The sequence below is a fragment of the Scophthalmus maximus genome, chromosome 3, assembly GCF_022379125.1.
Source record: "Scophthalmus maximus strain ysfricsl-2021 chromosome 3, ASM2237912v1, whole genome shotgun sequence".
In the NCBI taxonomy this organism is placed as follows: Eukaryota; Metazoa; Chordata; class Actinopteri; order Pleuronectiformes; family Scophthalmidae; genus Scophthalmus; species Scophthalmus maximus.
This window is the reverse complement of record NC_061517.1, coordinates 15918557-15941021: the sequence shown is the minus strand read 5'-3', so window position 1 is coordinate 15941021 and position 22465 is coordinate 15918557. Positions and strand designations below refer to the sequence as shown.

Here is a 22465-nt window from a genome sequence, read left to right as displayed (position 1 = left end):
TAAATAAAAACCAGTGCTACCGCGATTCTTATGCTACCACTAATACTTTTACGCCAACCATTTTTACCACAACTGCTACTTTTACTAACACTACAACCAATACTACCGTTAGTACAGTATACATTACTTCTATAACTGCAAGCAATTACTCCTTAAATATATTTCTGCCAGTACCCTTCATTGTTTTCAGATTAATTTTCCAGCTGTCACTGACAAATAGTTGTTCAATTTCTTGGCCGTTTACTTTCACCGGTGGTAAAGACGGCTCAACATTTGAGTCTTTCAGTTAACAACAAACAAACTGGAGGTTAAATAGCAGAGCATTTGCGCTGCATATTCTTTGACGAGAAAATGACCACGAGTCGTTTCTTCAAGCAGCTTATAGCGACCTTTGTGGTCGTTTTAAAGAGCGCAGACCTCTAGAGATCGTACTGTACTCGACCGCAAGAGGTCCTGTAAGCCCTTCAAGTTTGTGTTTTAATGGATTTGCCTGTATTCTGAAAATGAATAGTTCTGAGTCTCTGCAATGTAACCCTGCGTTGGTAAATTAAATAAAACATCCCTGGCGTCCCTCCTGTCACCTGTAGTGGAGCTAATTTGGGAAACGGTCGATTAGGTCTCATTAAACACGTACGACATAGTTCATTGTATGAGCAGGATGACTTTTTGTTTTGATGGGTTGCTAATGAGTGTTACAAGTTAGCAAATTGCACACATTTTACTGTGTGTGTGCGCTTCGGTGTCACTCAAACAGAAAGAGCAGAAAAAAATCAATGGAGATTCAAATAAACTCTTTGAGGTAAACTTTAATCTAATTTATAGTAATCTAATCCACTGACCATGTTTAATTCAATCCAGTAACCAAGAAATAAGATTTATTGGATGATTCTGCAAACAATGACCAATGTAGGAAGTAGTGTGTTCTTTATTTAGCATGGCAGGTCCAGGTGGATGGGCAAGTAGCGAGTTCAACTTTCATTATTTAACTCCTGTTTACATATGGTGCCTTTTTTTAACACAGTATATTTTTGAAGATGTATGCCCGAATTTCTCCTTTGTTAACACCTGTGTAGATAGGCATGTGGCTACTTTGCATAGTCATAATTGTACAAAGATTTGCGAACAATCAATGAGGCAAAGGCGTAGAGCTCCTGTACATCTGAGCCATTTCATCTGAGGGGCAGAGATCCGTTTTTGGGGATGTAATCAATGCCAGGAGAAGAGATCCTAGAGGCAGACAAACTCCAGTTGCCTATAAACATCCTGGAATAACCTTGTTAGACCTTATTGAAATGCCTTGTGTTTAATTGAAAGCTGAAATTGAGCCTCAGGTCTCAGAAAGGCGAGCAGAAGGGCTTGGATTATTTTCCACTGCTCTCTTCCTCGTGTTGGTAAATCACAGGCACGGCTGGGTGGATAGAAAGCAGAACTGTTTAGCTAAATTGTGCCTAATTTGAAAGATGACTTATCTTGATTATGGAGCACACTGTTGGTTAGATGATCTTCTCTTCTCTGCTGCAAGAAATATTATTCGAGGATCTTTGGGCAATTCAAGAATAACAGATGTGATTTTTGTTTTGTTTCGTTTGTTACCATGACTCAAAAAAAGCCAAAGGCCCAGTTCCTTCGCTGTGACTGAAATGTTTGTTTCAGGCAGGCACAAGGAACCGAAAACCGAAGTTCAGCGTTATATGTAACGAAAATATAAACAGGAAAGGTATTGATTGACTGATTTACAAGATACAGTGTGATCTACATGGAGCTTTTGCAAAGCTTGTGAACTTTTGGTTAATGCATTGGTATTTAGAATAAAAAACTTGTGCTCAGCCACCTTTACAACCCTCCCAAATACAATTCTGTTTTTTATCTCGATGAAATAAAACCACAAAATAATGAATTGATGGTTTAAATTGGTCTTGTGCAAGTAACAACATTAACCATGGTTCCACTCCATTAAGTGTTAAGCTGGACGAGTGACATAGAGAAGGTTTTCCGAACTTTTTCACAAACTGCCCTCTGCGGTCGCAAGTGAACTTATGAGAGTGATGGCCGGACAGAAAAAACAGTGAGCCGAGTGTTGCTGCAAAAGCCTGTGTAGTGCTTGGGTTTATTTCAGAGCTCGGTTGTTCTTCACTGAATCATCCCCCTGTCACATGCATCAAGTGCCAACTCTTTTATGTAAACCATTCTGATCTGTGGCTTTGTGACATTTTTGGGACGCAGTTGTATAGGGCACGCATTAAAAGTAAAGTGTGTATACAAGTGGCACAGCAAAACATATTACCGCTGAGGGTAAGATGGAGAGGACCTGTGGGACGGTTCGACGGAGAGGTGGAAGCATAACTTAACAAATCACACACCACAGGCCGTGAGGGAGCGAGATGTTTACTCTGTTCGGGACCTGAAAAGTTCTCGATCTGAAACTCCGACAGCCCGAGAGTCACACAAATACTTCTGAACACGACACCTATCACCATACTTCCCCCAGGCGTGATGCCTCATCCAGAAACCCTTCTTCTGCTTAACTTGCGTATGCTTATACTGCTTTGACTACTGCATCTGCCTCTGTTGATTTCATGAACAAAACAGATTTACTACATTCATTTAAAGGTGCCACTTCAGATGAACTCTGGTGGGGTTTTGGCTCCAGCTGTGGGACACTGTTGTGATGTGTCGTGTGTTCTTTCACTCACCCGAGGCTTTTCTCCGCGGTCAACAGTCTAACTGTGGCTCAGTCTGTCCCAGACACCTGAGGATTCCTGGATCAAAGCTGCCTGTCAGTCTTTTTATATCGCAGCCTGCTTTAATGTGGGTTTTTTTATGGTTGGTCACTGCGTTTTCTTTGATCACCTGCGTAGTGACGTGCCAGAGAAATTTTGCTTTGTTGTTATCTTTTTTTTTGGAATCTTCTTGGATTTGCTTGACTCACACTGCAATATTACAGCTTGTAAACAAAAGTCACATGACTGATGAGCTTCAGTTGGTAACCTTTGGTTTCAAAGTCTCTTTAACTTGAGATAGATGTGATAGAGTTGTAGTTTACATGAGTCAGTTCAGACTGAGATTTTCCCTCGGTTCGTTTTATTCTCAGCTTTGCACACACGAGTCAGATTTTAGTTTCATTTCAGTCATAGATCAGTTTCAAAACAAACTATGTAATGTTCTGCTTGGAACAGAAGCAGGACTTGACATCGTAGGTGTTACGTGGTGGCGAACTGGCGTTGCTCTCCCTTGGCCGATCAGTATACTCACCACAGTTGGATGCTTTGGTGTGAAAATACAGCTTTTCAAAAAACAAATAATCCGTCCAACCATCTCCTGAATCACATGGTTACACAGGTCCCGAGGAGCAAACTACTGCTGCTTCATAACCTCCTGCATCAGCAGGCCTGAGTCTGATTGGCTGACAGATGTTCAGAGAGGGATGGAGATGGAGGGGAAGTGACTGCGGGGCGACGATGACGCTGCTCTTGTCATTTCCAGTGTCCCCTCTCAGGGGTCTTGCCCACGGCACATCCACAGTGTTTGGACAAGCCAAAAGACAGGACATAGATGTGACACCATGCTCCAGCTGTGCCAAGCAGTTTTCACACCACAGTGGAAGAACCAAAGTCATCCTCCTCTGCTGTTGATTCTCTGCCTGGAACTGTGAATCACAGAAATTGCCCTGTTTTGTTATGTGGATCTTTTTGTAAAGTGGGCTACTGTGTGGAGGAAAAAAAACAACAAAAAAACAGAAATAAAGTGAAGCTCTGTTAGTCAATACAACAAAGTTCTGCCCCAAAATTTCTGTCACTTTAAATCAACGTTTCTGTGACAGTCAGCAAAAAAATAACACCATAAGTAGGTTTGCAACTGGATATCGGTTATTATTTATCAACAGGATTTTGTATTAGTCAATAGATTGTAAATTTTCAGCCTACCCTAAAGCCAAAGACATTCAATTTAGAATGATATTAAATGCAGGAAATCTTCACATTTGCGGAGCAGTAAACATGATGAACGACTTAAACAGTTAATATTCTTGCCAATGAATTTCTAACTGATCTAACTAATTATTTAATTCACATTTGATCTTTAAAATTACAAAATTATATTTATTTCAGGATGATCCTATTCGGTTGCACTGTAGAATTTGGGGAAAAACATTTTTTATCTTTATTTTTTCAGGGCATCATGAGCAATGTATTCCCTCGGTTCCCCTGTTCCCCTGGTCTATTGCTCCTTGCTTGCACCATTAGAGCAGTTTGGACTAATTTCTGTGATGTGCAGTGTTTTTTAAAACGAGCCCTGCTGACTGGTTACTGTTCTGTTCTAACCACATGAAATGGATGGCTTCAATTATTAAAAGCAGCAGTTAAACTGTTGTGATTAATGTAACCCTATTAGTCCACTGTGGTGAGGGATTACGTATGATTAAGGATTATTTTGAATTGGACTGACTAATACAATTTTCCTCATATCCTCCTCACTCCCTCTGTCTCTGATCACTCTTGTCCCTCTTTTCTCTCTCCCCCTCTCCAGCCTCTGGCTTATAAAGGAACTGGCCCGGGTCCGCCATCCTCCGCCGCCGCCGCCGCCGTCCGACTGTGTCACTCCGCCGCTTCGTTCTCTCCCCACCGCGTCCAACCCATGGAGAGTGCACGCCCACCCAGATAGGATGCCTGCTTTGCCCGACGCCCTGCATCCCCTCCTGCCCATCACCACCTCCTCCTTCTCCTCGTGTGCACCTGCTCTTGCCAACAGTTCCTCGAGGCGCCCGCCCTGCCCCGCTCCAACATGGTGGATGAGGTAACCACCATGAAGGATGACGTCATCAACGCCAACACGCTGGCTTGGCTGGTCTGCTCGGGCGTGTCCATCCTGGCCAACACTTGGAGCATCCTCAGCGTCAGTGCCAAGCAGAAGAAGTGGAAGCCGCTGGAGTTCCTCATCTGCACACTGGCGGGCACGCACATCCTCAACATGGCCATCCCCATCACCATGTACTGTGTCATAACGCTGCGGCGCCGTCACTCCAACTACGAGTGGAACGAGGGTCTGTGCAAGGTGTTTGTCTCCACCTTCTACACCCTGACATTGGTCACCTGCTTCTCCGTCACCTCCCTCTCATATCACCGCATGTGGATGGTGCGCTGGCCTGTGAACTACAGGTAAGATGGTTTCTGATTCTCTTGTTACAATACTGTCCCATTTGTGCTCATTCAGATTACACTCTTAATTTAAGAAGTGACACATTATACAGGGCCATTTCAGCAAAATCACAAACTTACTTCTTATTTATAGCCAAGCATTTTACCAGTAATTTTGGCTTCATTTCTCCAGGGTTTAGATATCACTCAAATATGATATGTATCATCGCAACATTTCTTTCCATAAACAATGTCTTGTTTAATCATAGTCATCTTGAAAACTGTTGAGGATGTTCTGTAGAATATCTCCATGACTCGTTAGCAGTAGAGGAAGGTGAGAAAAAGAGATATTCAACTGGAACTAAAACTTTGGGACATGTCTGCACTTTCCATCGCACACATTTCAACTCTGTATATTCTGTAAATACAATATGTAAGTACTGTATATCAACATCAGTGGGTTTTACACAACATACTGTAGATACACTGATGTACTGAAAATGCAAAGCTCTCCATAAACATCTGCCAAAGACACCTAGAAATATATAATTCTGGCAAGATGCAATTTGTAGGCCTCTCCCTGCATTTCTGAGCAGATTCCTCAGATGGGATCGGACCACTTGTTGGCCTGTTCACGTCAGTTTTTGAGAGGGCTGCTCTGCAGCAGGTAAAGTCTCTCCTGCTGGTTGCAGTTATTTGGGGTAACACCAAATAGTGTAAACTCTAGACTGAGCCTCTCCCTGCTGCAGTAACACCATTTTGGTCTTGCTAGACCTGCAAGACATCTGTTCACACGCAATCACATGTTCTGTGCGACGTCGCTGCCTCCTGCACAACAAGACCTTCATTCTATTTCTGTCTGTGCTCAGGGATGCGTGAGCTGCTTTAACGTGACCTGTGCTGATGATTATTAAACAGCAGTCATTATTTTTTATCCCATTAAGAGTCAATGCTTTTGGCTACTGCTGCTAGTGACAAAGTAAAACTATTGTGTTGCCATTTATCTTACGTCAGTATCATGAAGCAGAAAACAAAAATCTCTTAGCTTTGATTTCCACATTTTAACACTAATTTTCATTTCAAAACCAGAGATTTCTTGTCTTTTGGCTTTGATCTACAGTGCTACACGACAATCATCATTGGTCGGGTAAAATGATCAATATGCAAGTTGTGCATCCTCCAAACATCTCCGCCACGTAACTGTCGTTTGAAGTGTGAAATCAGTATTCATATCTACTGTGCGGGTTATTGAAATGCTGCAGAGACTTGTGCTGTGGTACATGTTGGGAGAGTCAGTTTTCTGTTGCAGTTCTCTTCCCTCCCTGCTGAAAAAACAGGGCGTGATTGTACTTCCTGTGGCATCAGGCCTGCAGATGCTCAGCTCGGCTCGGCCAATTTCACAGCTCCACGCAGATAAGCGCGCGTTCAAACAAGATATGCAAACTTCCTTTTAAATCTATGCTCAATCTTGCTATCTATATTGCTTGTGCAGCTGTCGCTGTTGGTTAATGCCCACACAGAGATATGGGGCTTCACACAAACGCTTTTATCTCCCTCGCCTGCTCTCTCACTCATCAGAAGTATATTGTCTCATCTCCTGTCTGGAAACACTGACATTACCTCTCAGCAGCTCGTCTGCTTGTTTTCAAGTCCCTCCTAACATCCTTATTGCGTAGTGATGGCTCAGGTGATACGCTGTGTAATTGCTGTTCATCATTTAAATTGCTCCACGTCTGCCTTGCTGAGCTTGCATGGCTGCCTTCTCTCTGACATTAAGTCACGCTGAAGGCCTGATTATGAATTCCTACCTTGTACTTCGGCAGCTGTTCTCGTCACCCCGCGATCGCTATCTCGTAGGAGCATTTTCCCTCGTTCTGTGGTAATAGATTCAAGCAGCCCGGTGATGTAACCCCCACATCATATGTACCCCAGGCACACTCAGGAAGGGCTAGCGTTATTACTCACAGTGACAACAAGACCCACTTGTCTTTGCACAAAGCCATAGTGCAAAGAGAGAAAGGCTGCCGCTGCCCGCTCTGTGCCACTCATATTGTGTCAGTGCATATAAGCTGATGCATTACTAGTTCCATATATTTTTAACTATATTTGTGATTTGATTTGTATCTGGCCAGTGCTCCTCCAGAGGATCGTAATGAGAGGAAGACGAAGATAGGCAACATGCTCTGGTTCTCCAGAGGGAGACAGATTGGGTTTCCTGCCAAAACTGCTCCCAGACACTGAGCAGGGACTTTACTCTGTTCCTTCACAAACACAAATGAAACAGGAGGAGTACATTTATGTAAGATGTAGCTGTCTACTGTACATGCCCCTTGATATTATTTCCAATTTGAATGGAGGCTGATTTAGAGATGCTGGCCTGAAGTGACTAAATAGGGATTAAGAAGTAACGTTATACACTGTATCTTTGTATTTGATAAGCAACAAAGCAGTTGCTTATTTATGTCATTTTGAACAGTCCACAGCTGCTTAAGGTGCAAACGTTGTGGCAGGAGAGCACCTTCTTTCCTCAAGTTTTGGAAATGAGAGCACCAGCCACCGCCTGGCGTATTTTCAGATGTAGCCGGGCTGTTGCAAACCTTGAAAAGTTCCACAGCACCAGAGGACACAGACACGTTCAGCAAATTGCTTGACTGTAACAATTACGAGGAGAGGAGAGGAGAGGAAATAGAAATCCCTTCGAACTGAAATAGACCTGGATGACAAATAGACCGAGGAATGTGAAAAGCAATCTTTTGCCATCAGAAAAGCATTGATTTCCCTCCATTTAACTCTAGTTTATCAAAGTCATGACTGTGTGGGGTGGGGCTTCCCCCCACCCCCCAAACGTATACATTCCAGGTGCAGAACTGATGTTTTGTAGCATGAATAGTCATTTGCCATAGCTTAGGTTTGGTGTAGTTTTATGATTTGTTCTTTCTGCCGAAATATTTCTGCACAGTCTCTCTTCTCCGAGTGAGTGGCGAGTGATGTGACTTGTACTATAGTGACTTTAAGGAGCCCACATTTTACTAATATCTAATTTCATATCTTTTCTCAACATGAGGTTCTACTTGTTACAAACTCATTTTGTTCAAAGCTTTTTAAACATTTCAGCATGCACTTTTAGGATTAGTGACCCAAGTAGCTGCAGAGTTTGTGTTCAAAGTCTTAGCAGAAGTAATGTTTAGAGTTTTTTATTAAATCACGACCGACAGGTTTAAGACTCTCACAGGATGTGCACAGAAGAAAGAAGGCTAGAGCCAATTGCACTTGAAAGCTAAAATCTATCGTTTTGCTTCCAGGTTGAGTAACACAAGGAAGCAGGCGGTGCACACAGTTATGGGCATCTGGATGGTCTCCTTCATCCTGTCCACGCTTCCAGCAGTGGGCTGGCATGACACCGTCAAACGCTTCTACACCTCCGACTGCAGATTCATTGTGACGGAGATTGGACTGGGCTTTGGCGTGTGCTTCCTGCTGCTGATCGGGGGCAGCGTGGCCATGGGTGTGATCTGCATTGGCATTGCTCTCTTCCAGACCTTTTCCAGTCAGGCGGGCCACAACGCAGACAAGAACAAATTCAACGTCCCCACCATAGTCGTGGAGGATGCCCAGGGGAAGCGCAGATCATCCATCGATGGATCGGAGCCTCTCAAGACGTCGCTGCAGATCACCTACCTGATCAGCGGCATCGTCTTCATCTACGACTTCCTGACTGGCTTCCCCATACTGGTGAGTTCACTGCCTGAACATGCAGACACTGATAGGGTTGGTCCAAAAACCAATAGTTATGTACAGACGTTGGACTTCTGGATCAGTTGTGGTTGACTGTGTAAACTGTGTTACACAGACTGTGTTACCACGCAATCAATTGGTTTCCAAAACCAAGAAGGTTGTTTAACAGCACTTCCTCTTGGTGTCAGGGCATTTCTTGAATCTCAAAGACTTTACTTCCCGTTTGAATCAAACAATGTTTAAACCTGCCTCCAAAGTAGCAGCAGTATTTCCCTAATGTAGACAACAATTGTGACGTGAGTCAGTTATGAGTTTAAGTAATTAAGTACTTTGTACTATACATACAAGTAAGTGTGTACAGTATTTTCACATGAGCCAGATTGTCGGCGGCCATGTTTGTGACCTCCTTGTCACTCTGACTCTTTGCAGAGAGAGAGAGAGAGAGAGAGAGAGAGAGAGAGAGAGAGAGAGAGAGAGAGAGAGAGAGAGAGAGAGAGAGAGAGAGAGAGAGAGAGAGAGAGAGAGAGAGAGAGAGAGAGAGAGAGAGAGAGAGAGACTGGAGCAGGGCTGGGCTAAAAAATTGAAGGTGAAAAAAAACAGTGGGTGGAGTGTATCCATAAAGTGTAGCTCATAAAGTCACATCATACTGTTTTAGTATTTACACAAACTTAAATGTTTCTGCTCATGTGGAGCTGTAAGTAGGTCAGACTGAATGAGTATGGATGGTATGAGTATCAGTAGGAGTGTCTTTATGTGTGTGTGTGTGTGTGTGTGTGTGTGTGTGTGTGTGTGTGTGTGTGTGTGTGTGTGTGTGTGTGTGTGTGTGTGTGTGTGTGTGTGTGTGTGTGTGTGTGTGTGTGTGTGTGTGTGTGTGTGTGTGTGTGTGTGTGTGTGTGTGTGTGTGTGTGTGTGTGTGTGTGTGTGTGTGGGGTAGTGTGTGTGTGTGTGTGTGTGTGTGTGTCCAAGGTGCTGTCTTCAAAAGGATAAGAATAAAAACAGCAATGTTAATAAGTCTACATTCAAGTTCCTTGTGTAGGGATGTCCAGACTTTAAATACAGTATTAAACACTTAACTCCCCCTCGACTTCCTGGGGACACTAATCACCAGTTGGTTTTCAAATTCCACCCTCAGGTTCTCATTCATTTTTTAACAAGTCAGTTCATCGGTTTTCTTTGCAGACTCGACAGCCGGTGGAAAGCCTCGGGCTTAATGTTTGTGAAGCGGCTAAATCAGCCACCCTGTCATCTCACGAGCTGATCAGTTTGTTTTTTTATGATAAGTAATGTAGTCTCTGCCGATGCTAAAGCCGTGGGGTTACAGCCTGAAATCTTAAAGTTTTTACTGGTTTTGTTAAATGCCCTCTGACTACTGAGTGTTTGTTATCATAGTGCCTAAGAATCAGTTCATATGTAATACATGGCCTCGGTTCTTCACTCCTTCACACAAGACTTTAATACTGACATTGGAAAGCTTCTTTGGCACAAAACTAGGAGAATAAGCTTTACTGTCCTTAATTACATGTTTGTTAGTGTTTGCTGAATTTCCGGAAAGACTTGATAAATAACTAAGAAGGACATATTTTAAGTGATAATAACTTTGTGCATTAGCGTTATACTGCGTCAAAGAAACACGGAAGAGCATTATCATTTAAAAAATATTCTTATTCAGTGCTAATATCTGCCTGAGTCATAATCAAATATCTTACTGTTTTGCTGTGAAGATGTAAAAAATGTTTTATAATATTTGTTGTAGTCTCTCCTGCAAAAGTGCCAGTAATGTCCAGATCATAAACAGTATCATCCTAATTCTCATTATTTCATGTTGCCTCGAGCTAGACTAATCATTTTTATCCCCCTTACCATATGTTTGAATTCTGTCCAAGAAGACTTTCCCTTGAGGACACAACATAAAAAGTTTAGAAGTTATCTGAAATTAGACCTATAAGTCATGCTGTTGGATCATCTCTGCCCAACAAGAGCTGAGTTACCACAGAACTTCCTCCCTCAGACAACAAATTTCTCTTTTATTAAGCTGACAAAGGAATTTCTCTTTGCATGTTTTTGCAGCTGCCAGCCACCTCTGTTTCTTTATGTTACCAGTCTCATCATGCTCAATACAAATTAATGTAGCTCTTATTGCCCCTACGACAAAGAACAAGTATTGTCTTGTATGAGATATCGGGGGGATGTATTGGGGAGCGCATCAAAAATGAATGTGAATAAAGGACAAGGGATTGAATGAACTCCATTATTAAATATTTGCTGGGTTGGAGTAATTATTCAGCACCGATGAGCTCTGGTCTTGAGGCACCACAGCCGCTGTTTGGGGTTCGCAAACAATCAAAGCACTGGGAAATTATTTATATGAATTTGTGAATTGCAGTGTAAAATGAAACATGAATGGTGGAAATGCCCCCTTTACTTTGCATAAAGCGTGTGTGGGCGTGTGCGTGCGTGCGTGCGTGTGTGTGCGCGCGTGTCATGCTTGTGGTTTAAACAGCATCAGGCCTCTACACCTACATGTTTGAGTTCAGGATCTGATGTGAAGCAGCATTCCGGTTGCTTCATTAGCCGGAAGTTGGTCAAAGAGTTCATGTATTTTTACAATGACACCCTATCGCGTTTCTGTATGAGTGTGCATAAAAGAGAGGGCGGCGTAGTACTAAAGAGAGATCATATTTCCACTGCGGTGACAGAAACAATAAAGAGTCTGGTAGCCATCTTTATGACCTGATGTAATGAGCTATTTAAATGCATGGGAATCTGTAACAGACATACAAATGAACGTGTTTTTTTTTTGTGTGGCATTATACTGAGAAATACTGAGGATTTAGATATACATACAGATCTGAATCACCAGTGTTGGAAAGCAAACATACAGTTATTTATATGAGCAAGCAGCCAAAAACTGTCCAGTAAGTTGATATACTATTTGAAATCTCCTCTAGCTTTTTGTATGAAATAAGAAGCTGTAGGAGATGTCTTCCCATGGCAGTAGCTGGCCTATGTTTGATTTTTGGGAGATGGGGTGTGATTTCTTGGAAAAGAAAATCAGCAGGTCATGTGTTTTGATAGAAAGAAAACCTGTGTTTTTCTACCATGTCTTCTTTGGTAAATGAACAGGATCAATATCACTGTGAGACTTCACAACTCGATCGAGTCTCGCAGTGTGTGGTTGGTGCTCGGGTTCAAGGTATGAGCTGAACACAATGAGTTTAATACAGTCAATCTGACCGGTGTGTAGTCGCCATATGCATTCGAAATGAGGATTAGACACAGAGCATGTGAACTTTAATGAGCTGTCATCGCACTCAGTTGCCTCACTGAGGGAAATTACTCATTTTAGCTCTAACGCTTGTAAAAAAGGGGTCAGGCCCAAACGGAGGTCACCTTTCCCAAAACCAAGAAACAGTTCAGTGGCTCTGTTTATTTGTTTGAGTCTTGTCAAATGTTTGGATTTGATGCTTTACTCTCTGCTATGGTCAAGATAACAAGTGGATGTTATGAGTCTGGAAAAATATTGTGTGGACTGACAATGCATTGGGTGAGTGGAGGCACACCGCCGCAGTGGTAATTCTAGTTTTGTACTATCTGTCTCTAAACTACCGCGAAAATGATAAACATAAACTGATAAAGAAAATAATGATTAGTTTCAGCACTAGTTCAATCGATGACCGTGGCAGCAAATGGCTCTTGTATTTGTCCTGTGCATGCTGAATGAAGCAGCAGTACGTTTGCTGTTTGCAGAATTGCTTCATGCCAGAGTTCGCCAGTCACTTCGACCGACATGTAGGACTGAATCTGAGAGATGATGCTCGTGGTTTTCGACAGTGATGGTGAAAGTGAAATATACAGACTGTAAATAAGTGGCTCACTGTGCTCAGAAGATATACAGCGCATTGGACACTGGCATCCAAACAAGTTCTGCCCGTTCGCCCTCCTCAGTGGCTCAAATGTATTTGGTTTGATTAGAAGACAATACACTTGTTTAACCTATTCATTGATGCCTTCTTAAGTTTTTTTTCCAAATGTAATCTGGGCTGAGTTTAGCCACATATTTTTGTAATCTGATCATGTAATCCTGATTTAGTATAATCTGTTAATACCCTTCCCCGAAAGCATACAACAGGTTATTTACAGTCATTATTAAAATGACCTGATCTGTTTTATTTATTATCGATATCTAAAAAAAAAAAAAAGAAGAAGCCTGAAAAGCAATTTCTGCAGTTCTCTACTTGCAGGAATTTATTCAGTGTGTTAAGCATGATTCACAGTAAATGCGATCCTGGTTTCTTCTTGTTTACTGGCCTGTTATTTGATAATTATTGTTATAATAATATATATATATTTTTTTATCTCACCTCACTTTGCTGAATCTCCCAGAGCAGATTCTCACATGTATTTGGTAAAGTAATCAGACCTAGTCCTCACCAAAGAGTATAAAGTCTGATTATGTTTTTTTTGTTTTGTTTTGACCGTGTTCCTGTCACTGTGCAGGTGGTGAGCTTTGCCAGTCTGAAGTTCGAGCGCTCCTACAACTGGATGGTGCTGTGTGTGCTGTGGTGCTCCATCGCCCAGTCCATCCTGCTGCCCATGTTCATCTGGGCTTGTGACCGCTATCGAGCGGACATCCGCATGGTGTGGGAAAAGTGCGTCGCCATCATGTCCAACGACGACGTGGACGAGGGTAAGCAACTGTCAGGAGTCTTCCTCCCGCCCCACCCCTTTTATTCCCCTCCTCCTCCTCCTCACCTAATGATGTCAATGATTCCTATTTCCTAAGACAGCTCAGTGTGGAGGATTAAGAGCAGTAAGGGTTGAGTTTGTCCCGTTGAATGCTCTGTGAGGACAAACGCAAAGTAAATTGGCAAAATTCAATTCATGTGAATGTGTTCCACTGTCTGAAGTTAGGGTTTGGAAACTGAAAAATGATGTTATGAAGTCTTCTGGACTGTCTTTGGCCATAGGAATTACAGTGACAAATGTGATGTATTATCCTGAACAGTTTGGTCTCTTAGCCCAGGGAGCAGTTGTACTGGGGAAACTGAGGGTAGCAATATTGCAGGAAGAGAACAGAGGTTAGTATCAAGCTAAAAAACAAACAACAATTCTACTTTGTTAACATCGTAGATTTGTGACAAGAAGAGCAAACATTTCAGCATGTTGTAGAGAAAAGGCGCATTACTGTAAATGAGCTTTTCTCAGAGAGTCTGAAGAAAACTAATTGTATCAAATCACAGGATGCAACTTTAGGAACATGGACAACTAGACAACTGAGATGTGGATTTAGGGAGTTTCTATGGACGCTTAGACACTAAGTCATTGTTACTAGCCACCAAATGATAGTTTCTTATTTGGTAAAGTATCATCAGTGACAAGCTTGTCTTGTGACAGTTGACTCAGTAATTACAAGCTGTCGTTATCATCTGTTGCCAACAATCACATGTAAGTATGTCCATATAAGATCTGAACATTCCTCCTGATTGCTAGCTCATGATCAAGAGTTAAATTTGCTCCTCAACTCTGGAGCGTCTACAATTACTGCAGCTCCTCATCCTCTGTGATCTCTTTGCTTAGTGTTCCAGTGTTAGATCAAAAATCAGATCAGAAATAGTGATGCTGCGTCATTATTGGTATGGGTTCATTTTACACTGTGTTAGTCTGATTTTGGCGTGTACACACTGGCTTAAAGGTATGAAATAGGATTAAAACATAATATGTTGTTGTAATAGAAAAATACTACAAATCTGCTACATTGCAAAATATTGGAATTTGAAAACTTAAAATGTCAAATTTATCTTTGAAATGAAGTAGAGTAATAAACTCAATGCATTTATTTATTTTTGGATGTAATATGGACACCTTTCTACCCTGGACTATCTTTAGACCAGTGCTCAAAAGAATATATCATGACAACATAATAATTATGGAGGATATAATTAATATCTTTAACATTTGTTTAAATTATTAATGAGTGATTAGGAGCTTCTTTTATTTTAGCTGCTTGACAAGTGTCTTTGTAATTGAATTTTCTCCCCTGAAATATGTTTTTCTGTGTTTTTGTATGTGGTGTGTACTTTGCTTTACAACGCTAAGAGATTGATAGAAGAAATATCGCAGGACACATTTAACTTGTGGCACTTGTTTTTCTCTTCTTTTTTCACTCCAGTGCATTTAAACTGGGCGATCTTCCTCTAGAATAACCTGGCAAGGGAGGATGATAACATAAACGATTTCCCATTTATTTGTCAGGACACAAAGTAGAAATGGAACAAATGTACTAAAGCTGGAAAGCATTTTCATGTCATTGTGATGGTCATATTTCCCTCAAGTCACAAAGGGATGAAGCCAGGTTCTCTCTGGAAACAGTACAGAAATATAAATAAATAAATAATATATATTTATATATATATGTGTGTGTGTGTGAGTACACCTACACAATTATTGTATTATTTTATTTTGTTTGTTTTTTAGAAAGTTGTCCAAGACCTCATCGAAGAAACATAAACGTCTTTCAAAGGGACTGGAAATTAAACATTTCACAAGGAATCACAGACAAAATTCCGCCCCAAAATTAGGTCACATTATAACCCTAGAAACACTCATCGAATGGAACACCTGTCTTTCTTTCTATTGGCACTGTTTAAACTGGACCTGATCTGATCCCCTTCTCTCCTGTTTCTAACCTTCCAAACCTTCTGATCCTCTCCCCTCTTGACACCCTCCCCCAATTACTGCTCGTCGTCCAGCAGGAGCCGTTAAACGACACAGTCCAAATATTGTGTGAAAATTAACACTGCCAGTTCTCTGCTTTTTTTTTTTTCCAGAGGGCTTGCCATGTATAACTCATCACAGTTGTATGTATAAGGATTGTTTCCTGTTTTCCCAAAGCTACTGACTTGCATGCCAAGCTGCCTGTGCAAATAGCCACTTTCATCTTCCATCTTTTGGCCAACATTTCCCCCAAGATCAGCATTTTACACCCATCTCCAACTGATCCAAAATGAACATGACTGCAGTATTAAAATAAAGTTGATGGGTATTTTTACACAAAGACCACTACACATTGTTTGTATGATTTTGTTGTTCAGAATCGAAGCCCTGTACCCCTTTTGTTTTGCTCCTTATTTAACTATTTGGCATGGTTTCTGATTCCAGACCCAGTCTGTGGCCTTTTCATCCCCTTTCAATTAAATGATTGGTCTTTTTTAAAAGTTTTTTTAAATATCTAAATCTCATTTTTCTGAGGAGGCTCGTAAGAAAATTCAACAAATCAGAGAACAATTGAACTTGTCTTTCTTATCTATTCGTCTGTCTGTCTGTCTGTCTTGTGTATTGAGTCCGTTGCTCTCTAATCCTGACGCCCGTGCTTTTCTGCACTTTGCAGAAAACAGCCAAGATGGAGGAATTCATGTCGACTTAATATATGACAGACCATATGACTATAGCTCGGCGCCTGAAATCGTGACGGTAGACCGTAATGCCAAGTATGAGTTCTCAACCTTAGAAAGGGGGGTTCTGCAAGGTTATCCATTGAGGGAACATCAGGAAGATAAAATGCAGTATTTGCAGGTATATTTTTTTATTGATTTCCTTCATTTCTTTAGCCTGATCAATTGAACTATTTTTAAATGATACTTCATTGCTAATGTGCATGGTGAAATGGCCTTGTGGGCCATTACAGTATCTTGCATTTTGTGATGCTACCTCTTCCAGATATGCCATTGATTTTTTTGTCCCATTTTACGTGAATCAAAAAAAAATACACTCTAGCTGACTAATGTTTGGTAAATATGACCATCGGCAGTCCCATCAACATATTAGATGTGCTTCATTTGTCTACTAGTTGTGTTCCAGCCATGGACCTACATGCAACTGAGTACATTTTTATTTCATAAGAGGGTAAGAGTTTAGTAACTGACTTACCTTCTACATTTCAGGAAATCCCTCAAGGTTTCAGGAAAGCACTACAAACATCTGCTCATGTTCCACCCATAAGCATTGTGTCCATTGGACCCAGCATCCATCCCAGTCAGATGCAGAGCTGTGAAATGTTCATTCTCAGCCTGCATTAACACCAGAGCTTGTTCCAACACGCAGCCTTCTAGGACAATACAACTATTTTCTGCTTCGATTTCAAAACTGATTTACCTTAATAAGCTCCGGAATCTGGCCCAGAATGAGACATTGAATCAACATTTAATGAAAAATTCTGATTAAAGTAGTAGTGGTGATTAAATACACTTGGCCTGGAAGACTGTGACAATTATATGTAACTCTAGGGACAACTGACAACCAGCACACTATCAACCTTAACAAAGCATCTTTACACTGTGTCATCTTTGTCATAAACAACTTAGCAAGGGCTTCAGGTTTCTTTGCACAGGCTGCAGCCCGAGGAATTAAATTTACTCAAATAATTTGCATATTGAATACAAAAGGGTAATGTCTAAATTGGCATAACACCCCAGATTTCCAACATTATAAAGGACATTTCCAATATCAATGCCTTATATTCCACATTATTTACAAGAAGTCTTGAAACAGAGATGTATACAGTAGCTGCCATTGTGTCAAACCATCACTCCATACATCGTTCTGTGTCAGATTCATCTTTACTCGTGGCATTAGAGTCATTTGATTGCAAAGCATTATTCAACTCTGTCATTCCTTGTGTCACATGTGTAGTTGTGAAACAAATGAGGTGCTTTTTTTGACGACTGGCCGAACAGTGATTCAGTCAGGTTATTTCTGTTGCTGCTGGAGGGAGGGGGGGGGGGGGGGGGGGGGGGGGGTCAACAAAACCCGTCAAATCATTATCAAACGGCACCTCCATTTGTGAAGTAAACTTCTCAAGTGGCTTGATTGTAGAATAAAGCCTTTTTGGCTTTATTGGCTTGTTGTCAGTGTCTCTCTCTCTCTCTTCCTCTTTCTTCATTGCCAAGTCTGTCCTGCATCGTTGTTCATTATAGTGCTTGTGCTGCCCTCTGCTGTTCAGTCCTCCCACTCGATGCTACTGTATCATCTGCTGTCTCATTTCTCTGCATCTACTAAAAGCCACCACTGAGGGGCAGGCTGATATCAATCTTGTGGCTCTTGACATCACCTTGACAAACCCTCTCTCTCTTGCATAGTTGTCAGAACAGAATGGAATGTGAGTATAACATTCAGGGAACTATCAACTTTTGCAGTTTCATCTCTAAGTAATGGAGGTGAACACTGGCTCACTGATGAGTTAAACAATAAAATAAAATTGCACTTGTCCACCATCTTGGACAAACCTACATGTAGGATTTTCCACAAACACTGTAGCTGAATCAGGGCTCTAAAGTCAGAACCAATTCTGAGATGGACCTGTTTTCTGTATTGAGAACATGGTGAGAGAGAGATTTTCATTGATCTACAAATATGGCATCAAATATTTCCCCAAAAAAGCAGGTATGTGTGGTTCCTGTTAATCAAGTGCAAATCAGTTATATCACTAAAATTACAATGCACTTTCAAAGTGGCACTTACAGCCAGATAACTTCAAAGAATCCTACATGTAATCTCCTTTAAATAACTTATAATGTAGATGAGTTACAATCTATAATAATAATAATAATGTAACATAACTTAATTAATGTGCAGTGCCTATGCTTACTATTCTGTTCTAAGTGAAAGGATGTGAAATACATTTGGAGAATGAAGAGTTTGGTCTGTGTTTTGCGTGCAGGTGCCCCCTACAAGAAGATACTCCCACGACGAAACCGACATGTGGACCAGCGACCAGATCCCCTCATACCTTCACCGATGGGGCTCCACCGAGGACATGATAGTGAGTGCTCACTACAGCTCCACCTTAGCGCGCCACGAGAGGCGCAGGAGCAGCCTGGTCTCCTACCACGAGGAGAGCCACCATCACCATCACCCACATCGCAAACGGCGGCGGTCTGAGGACAGTATGCACTCCCTCAAGCACCTGCCACGCGTGGCCTGTGGCGGGGAGCGCTATGAGGACGAGCTGCGGTGTTTCAGCCGCGACGAGGTGATCAACTTTATAGACGAGACGCCGCTGCCGAGCCCCAGGAAGAGCCCGCGGCGCGCGTCCACCATCTCACTCATCCCCAACGTGTACGAACAGCACACAGTCATCCTCCCTCACTTCCCGCTCACAGACTTTGAGCGTGAACCTCAGGCACTCAGGAGGCTCTCGGAACACAAAAGGAGCAGTAGTCGGGGCAACTCGCCCGAGAGCTCCCCCAGGCCAGAGAGACCTGGCGGAAGGAGAAGCCTTGGCGCCTGTGGCCCTGGTAAAGGTCACAGAGAGCGCCTGCGGGACGGGAAGGAGCAGGGTGAAGTGGGCTCACCGGGGCACAGCCATCAGACTCCGAGGCACTCGAGCGGTCGGCCCAGGACAGGCGGTGGAGCAGGTGCCGGTGCCAGAGCTGACTGGGGGCATCAGAAGCACCTGAGCAAGGCCGAGAGTAAAGGAAGCACAAACAGTTTTGCAAGCACACCCTCGGCATCGTCCTCGGGATACATCAACTTTCAGTCTGATCCCGTAGGCTCCGCCACCTAAAAGCAACTATTTCCCTTGTTATTGTCATCATTGTTATTAAAGTTATCATCCCAATGACAACCACTTGAATATTGGTGGTGATGGAAAAGGGAATTATTTGGCCTTTTTACTCGTGCATCTACTCTGTTTTAACACAGGCTACCACCAATAAATAGGTTTTAATCTTTTATGCTCAATGGCCTTTGAGGTTTTGGACACTTTGTTCCTGGATGGACCTCATGTAGAGTTCGTATGTAGCCTGGTGAAAAGTTTCGGTGGTCCTATTATTCAGCTTTCACTTCACAGAATATCCACGGAGAACTATTTTTGTTTCCAGCACTGAAACAAACATAAAACTGTTTTGAAACGGTGTGAACATTCCCACATCTTGTTTTAGCTGTTTGATATTGTTTCTTATGAAATACTCGAATAATCGGAGGAGGTAATTGTTTAGGGTGGTGTTTTTGTTTTTTTGTTTTTTTGTTTTTTTGCACTTAGAACACACATTGTAATTTGGCCTGTGATGGTTTTGTGTTTTGCTGTATGGACACATTTGCTTTCAAACCAAACGTTCCTGTATACTCAGATCAACTTAAGGGTTTGCTTCAGTATTCATATTCATTTAATTTTGAACTATTAACAATTTTAATTTGCAAAACATGAAAAGCGTCTTTTAATTTTTTTTTTTAAAGCACCCTATGTTGAAATAAACAGAGTGGTAATCCCAAACCATTTAGTGCGTAATAGTTTTACAGCTTATTGTGTGACCCCGGAAATTCTTACCGAAAATGTGAAGTCAGTTTTAATAGAAGATTGACATTTCATGTAAATATAGAGGATATTGGATTTATGGTTTTGGTGTTCTTTATTGTTTGATGAGACCTTTGCTTAAGACATTTCCCCACAGTTCTTATGATTCACATGTTCATGTTTACTTTGGAGATCATCGTCATTGCCATATTGCATATATGCACACAAGAATTCAGAACAATAGATCTGGGAATGGTGCTTTATCCTCAGCAACTGAGCATGTCAGCCTGCATCACACATCTGCTCCAGTAACATGTAGGAAAGCACCACTAATGATTTTTTTGCTGTAGCCAGCTCAGCTCAACATGTCATATGATTCAAGCGTTGAATAATCACAGTCTTCAGGCTGACAAGATGTAGCATAACTTCAATGCCGGTGCCATGAACCCACAACCATGTTAGCATATGGGACATCGTGAATAGAATGGAAATGGAGGATAAAGACTGAATTAGTTCTTGTATTTGGTTTTCAATCACATAACATTATGGAGACTGCTAATGGTGAGATGCTGGAAGGTTTCTTTTTTGCCCTGCCAAATAATGCAACGTCAAAAATGATATTTGACACTTTTGTATAATTACATATTCAGAGAGAAAGTTTGATTCGTGTCCACATGAAGGTATAAAATGTCAAGGACCAAAATGTCATTTTGAGAGATTCTCACATAGCACCCTCACGCACACATATAGATGCTGGTGTGAACTTAGAAATGAATTTACAATGGCCACTGTTAAATTAACGAAACACTGTGTGTCAAGCAGATGTGACAGTTTGCTGACTATAAGGATTGAAAACTGTATAATTGTTGATAAATAATAGCAGAACCAACATTGATCTTTGACCTGTGTAACTGCTAAGATGAATGTATTTGCACAAATTAGGTGTACGTCCTCAGAGATATTTGAAATTAAAGACAACATGAAATAATAAATAGTAAATTGCTATTACCATCCAAGTAAAACAATGTTTGACATATGCAATTTCTCTCATTTGCTGTCAGTTGAATTCTCATGTAATATTGTATCCCTCACTCGTTGCAGCACATATATCAATCGGACAAGTTAGTTGAAATGTATATTTCTTTGGAGGCATAACGTCACATCCCCCCAACTTTGCTATGTCATCAAGTTTTTTTTGCATTTGGTTGTGTTCACAATTTTAAAGTATAAGTTTGTAACATATTCAAAGATTTATGACTCAAAATATGAATGATGTTAAATGTTATGATTTTCTCGTGCAAATGATGACTTTGTTAAAAAAGAAGAGAAGATATGACTGATTAAATTCACAAGATGATGCTTCAGAGTGTGTGTGTTGTGCCAGACGTGTTGCATTTGTTGCTGCTTGTTGTGGAGCTGCAGTGCAGTATACATCCATGAGTCTATTTTCTTCTGTTTTCTTTATTCTTGACACAAACGTTAAACTTGACAGAATCTGACTAGATGAAAAATATGAAATAGCAAACCAGGAGGGGGAGAAGGGGAAGGAGTCCAGGATTACAGGTGAGTGATTCAGAGTTTGGTTTCCGGGTAATTGGGGTGAATGGGGTCCAGGGAGTGTTGGGCAGGTTTGGAAAAGGCAAAACCTTTCCAACAATGAGCTCAGAGCAGAGATCAGGCAAAGGCGCACACACACACACACAGACACACACACACGAAATGGACTGCATATACAGTATAGGGCGATTTTCTAGTCTTCTCGCCCTCTCAAAGCGCTTTACAGCACAGTTGACATTCAGAGTGGACGAGCCGGGAGTCGAAGCACCGACCCTCCGATTAGTGGACGGACAGGGTATGGCCAATACTTTTATAACGGATATATGTAATTATAGTACCATTTCAAACAGTAACGGACTAAAGTATACTAATGATTTTGGATAAATCACCGAACATGGAAGACATAAAATAAGATAGATCGGAAAAGAAGATATTTGTTCTATATATACCGTTTTGCATCGAGTCTGACAAGTAGCAGAGTGGCGCAGCGGAAGCGTGCTGGGCCCATAACCCAGAGGTCGATGGATCGAAACCATCCTCTGCTATGAGTGTCTTTTGACGGCATTTTCCAACATCCGTTGGTGACACTTTCCGATCATTCCTTAGAGTTGTGAATGATGTGAATGATGTGAACGCAGGCTTTATTGACGCTGAAACATGTTCTATTGTTTTAGCTGGAACCCTTGGCTACAGCCGTATTGTTGTATAATAAGGGTCATGCGTAATAAGGAGTCTTTGGGATTTCATAGAT

General features: G+C 41.6%; 1 protein-coding gene and 1 non-coding gene across 2 annotated transcripts in view; both read left to right on the top strand.

The window, feature by feature from the left end:
* The window catches only part of LOC118316547 (probable G-protein coupled receptor 153), a 31547-nt gene extending 10021 nt beyond the window's left edge, over positions 1-21526 (top strand). Inside the window, exons 2-6 of the mRNA XM_035644460.2 lie at positions 4525-5153; positions 8435-8864; positions 13365-13554; positions 16255-16439; positions 18583-21526. Of these exons, the coding sequence (XP_035500353.1) occupies positions 4780-5153; positions 8435-8864; positions 13365-13554; positions 16255-16439; positions 18583-19428 (2025 nt within the window). The 5' untranslated portion in view covers positions 4525-4779 and the 3' untranslated portion in view covers positions 19429-21526. The remainder of the gene's footprint in view (positions 1-4524; positions 5154-8434; positions 8865-13364; positions 13555-16254; positions 16440-18582) is intronic.
* Positions 21527-22187: 661 nt separating this feature from the next.
* Positions 22188-22259, top strand: trnam-cau. The gene has a single exon. It is a non-coding gene; the product is annotated as a tRNA-Met (tRNA).
* Positions 22260-22465: the final 206 nt, after the last annotated feature.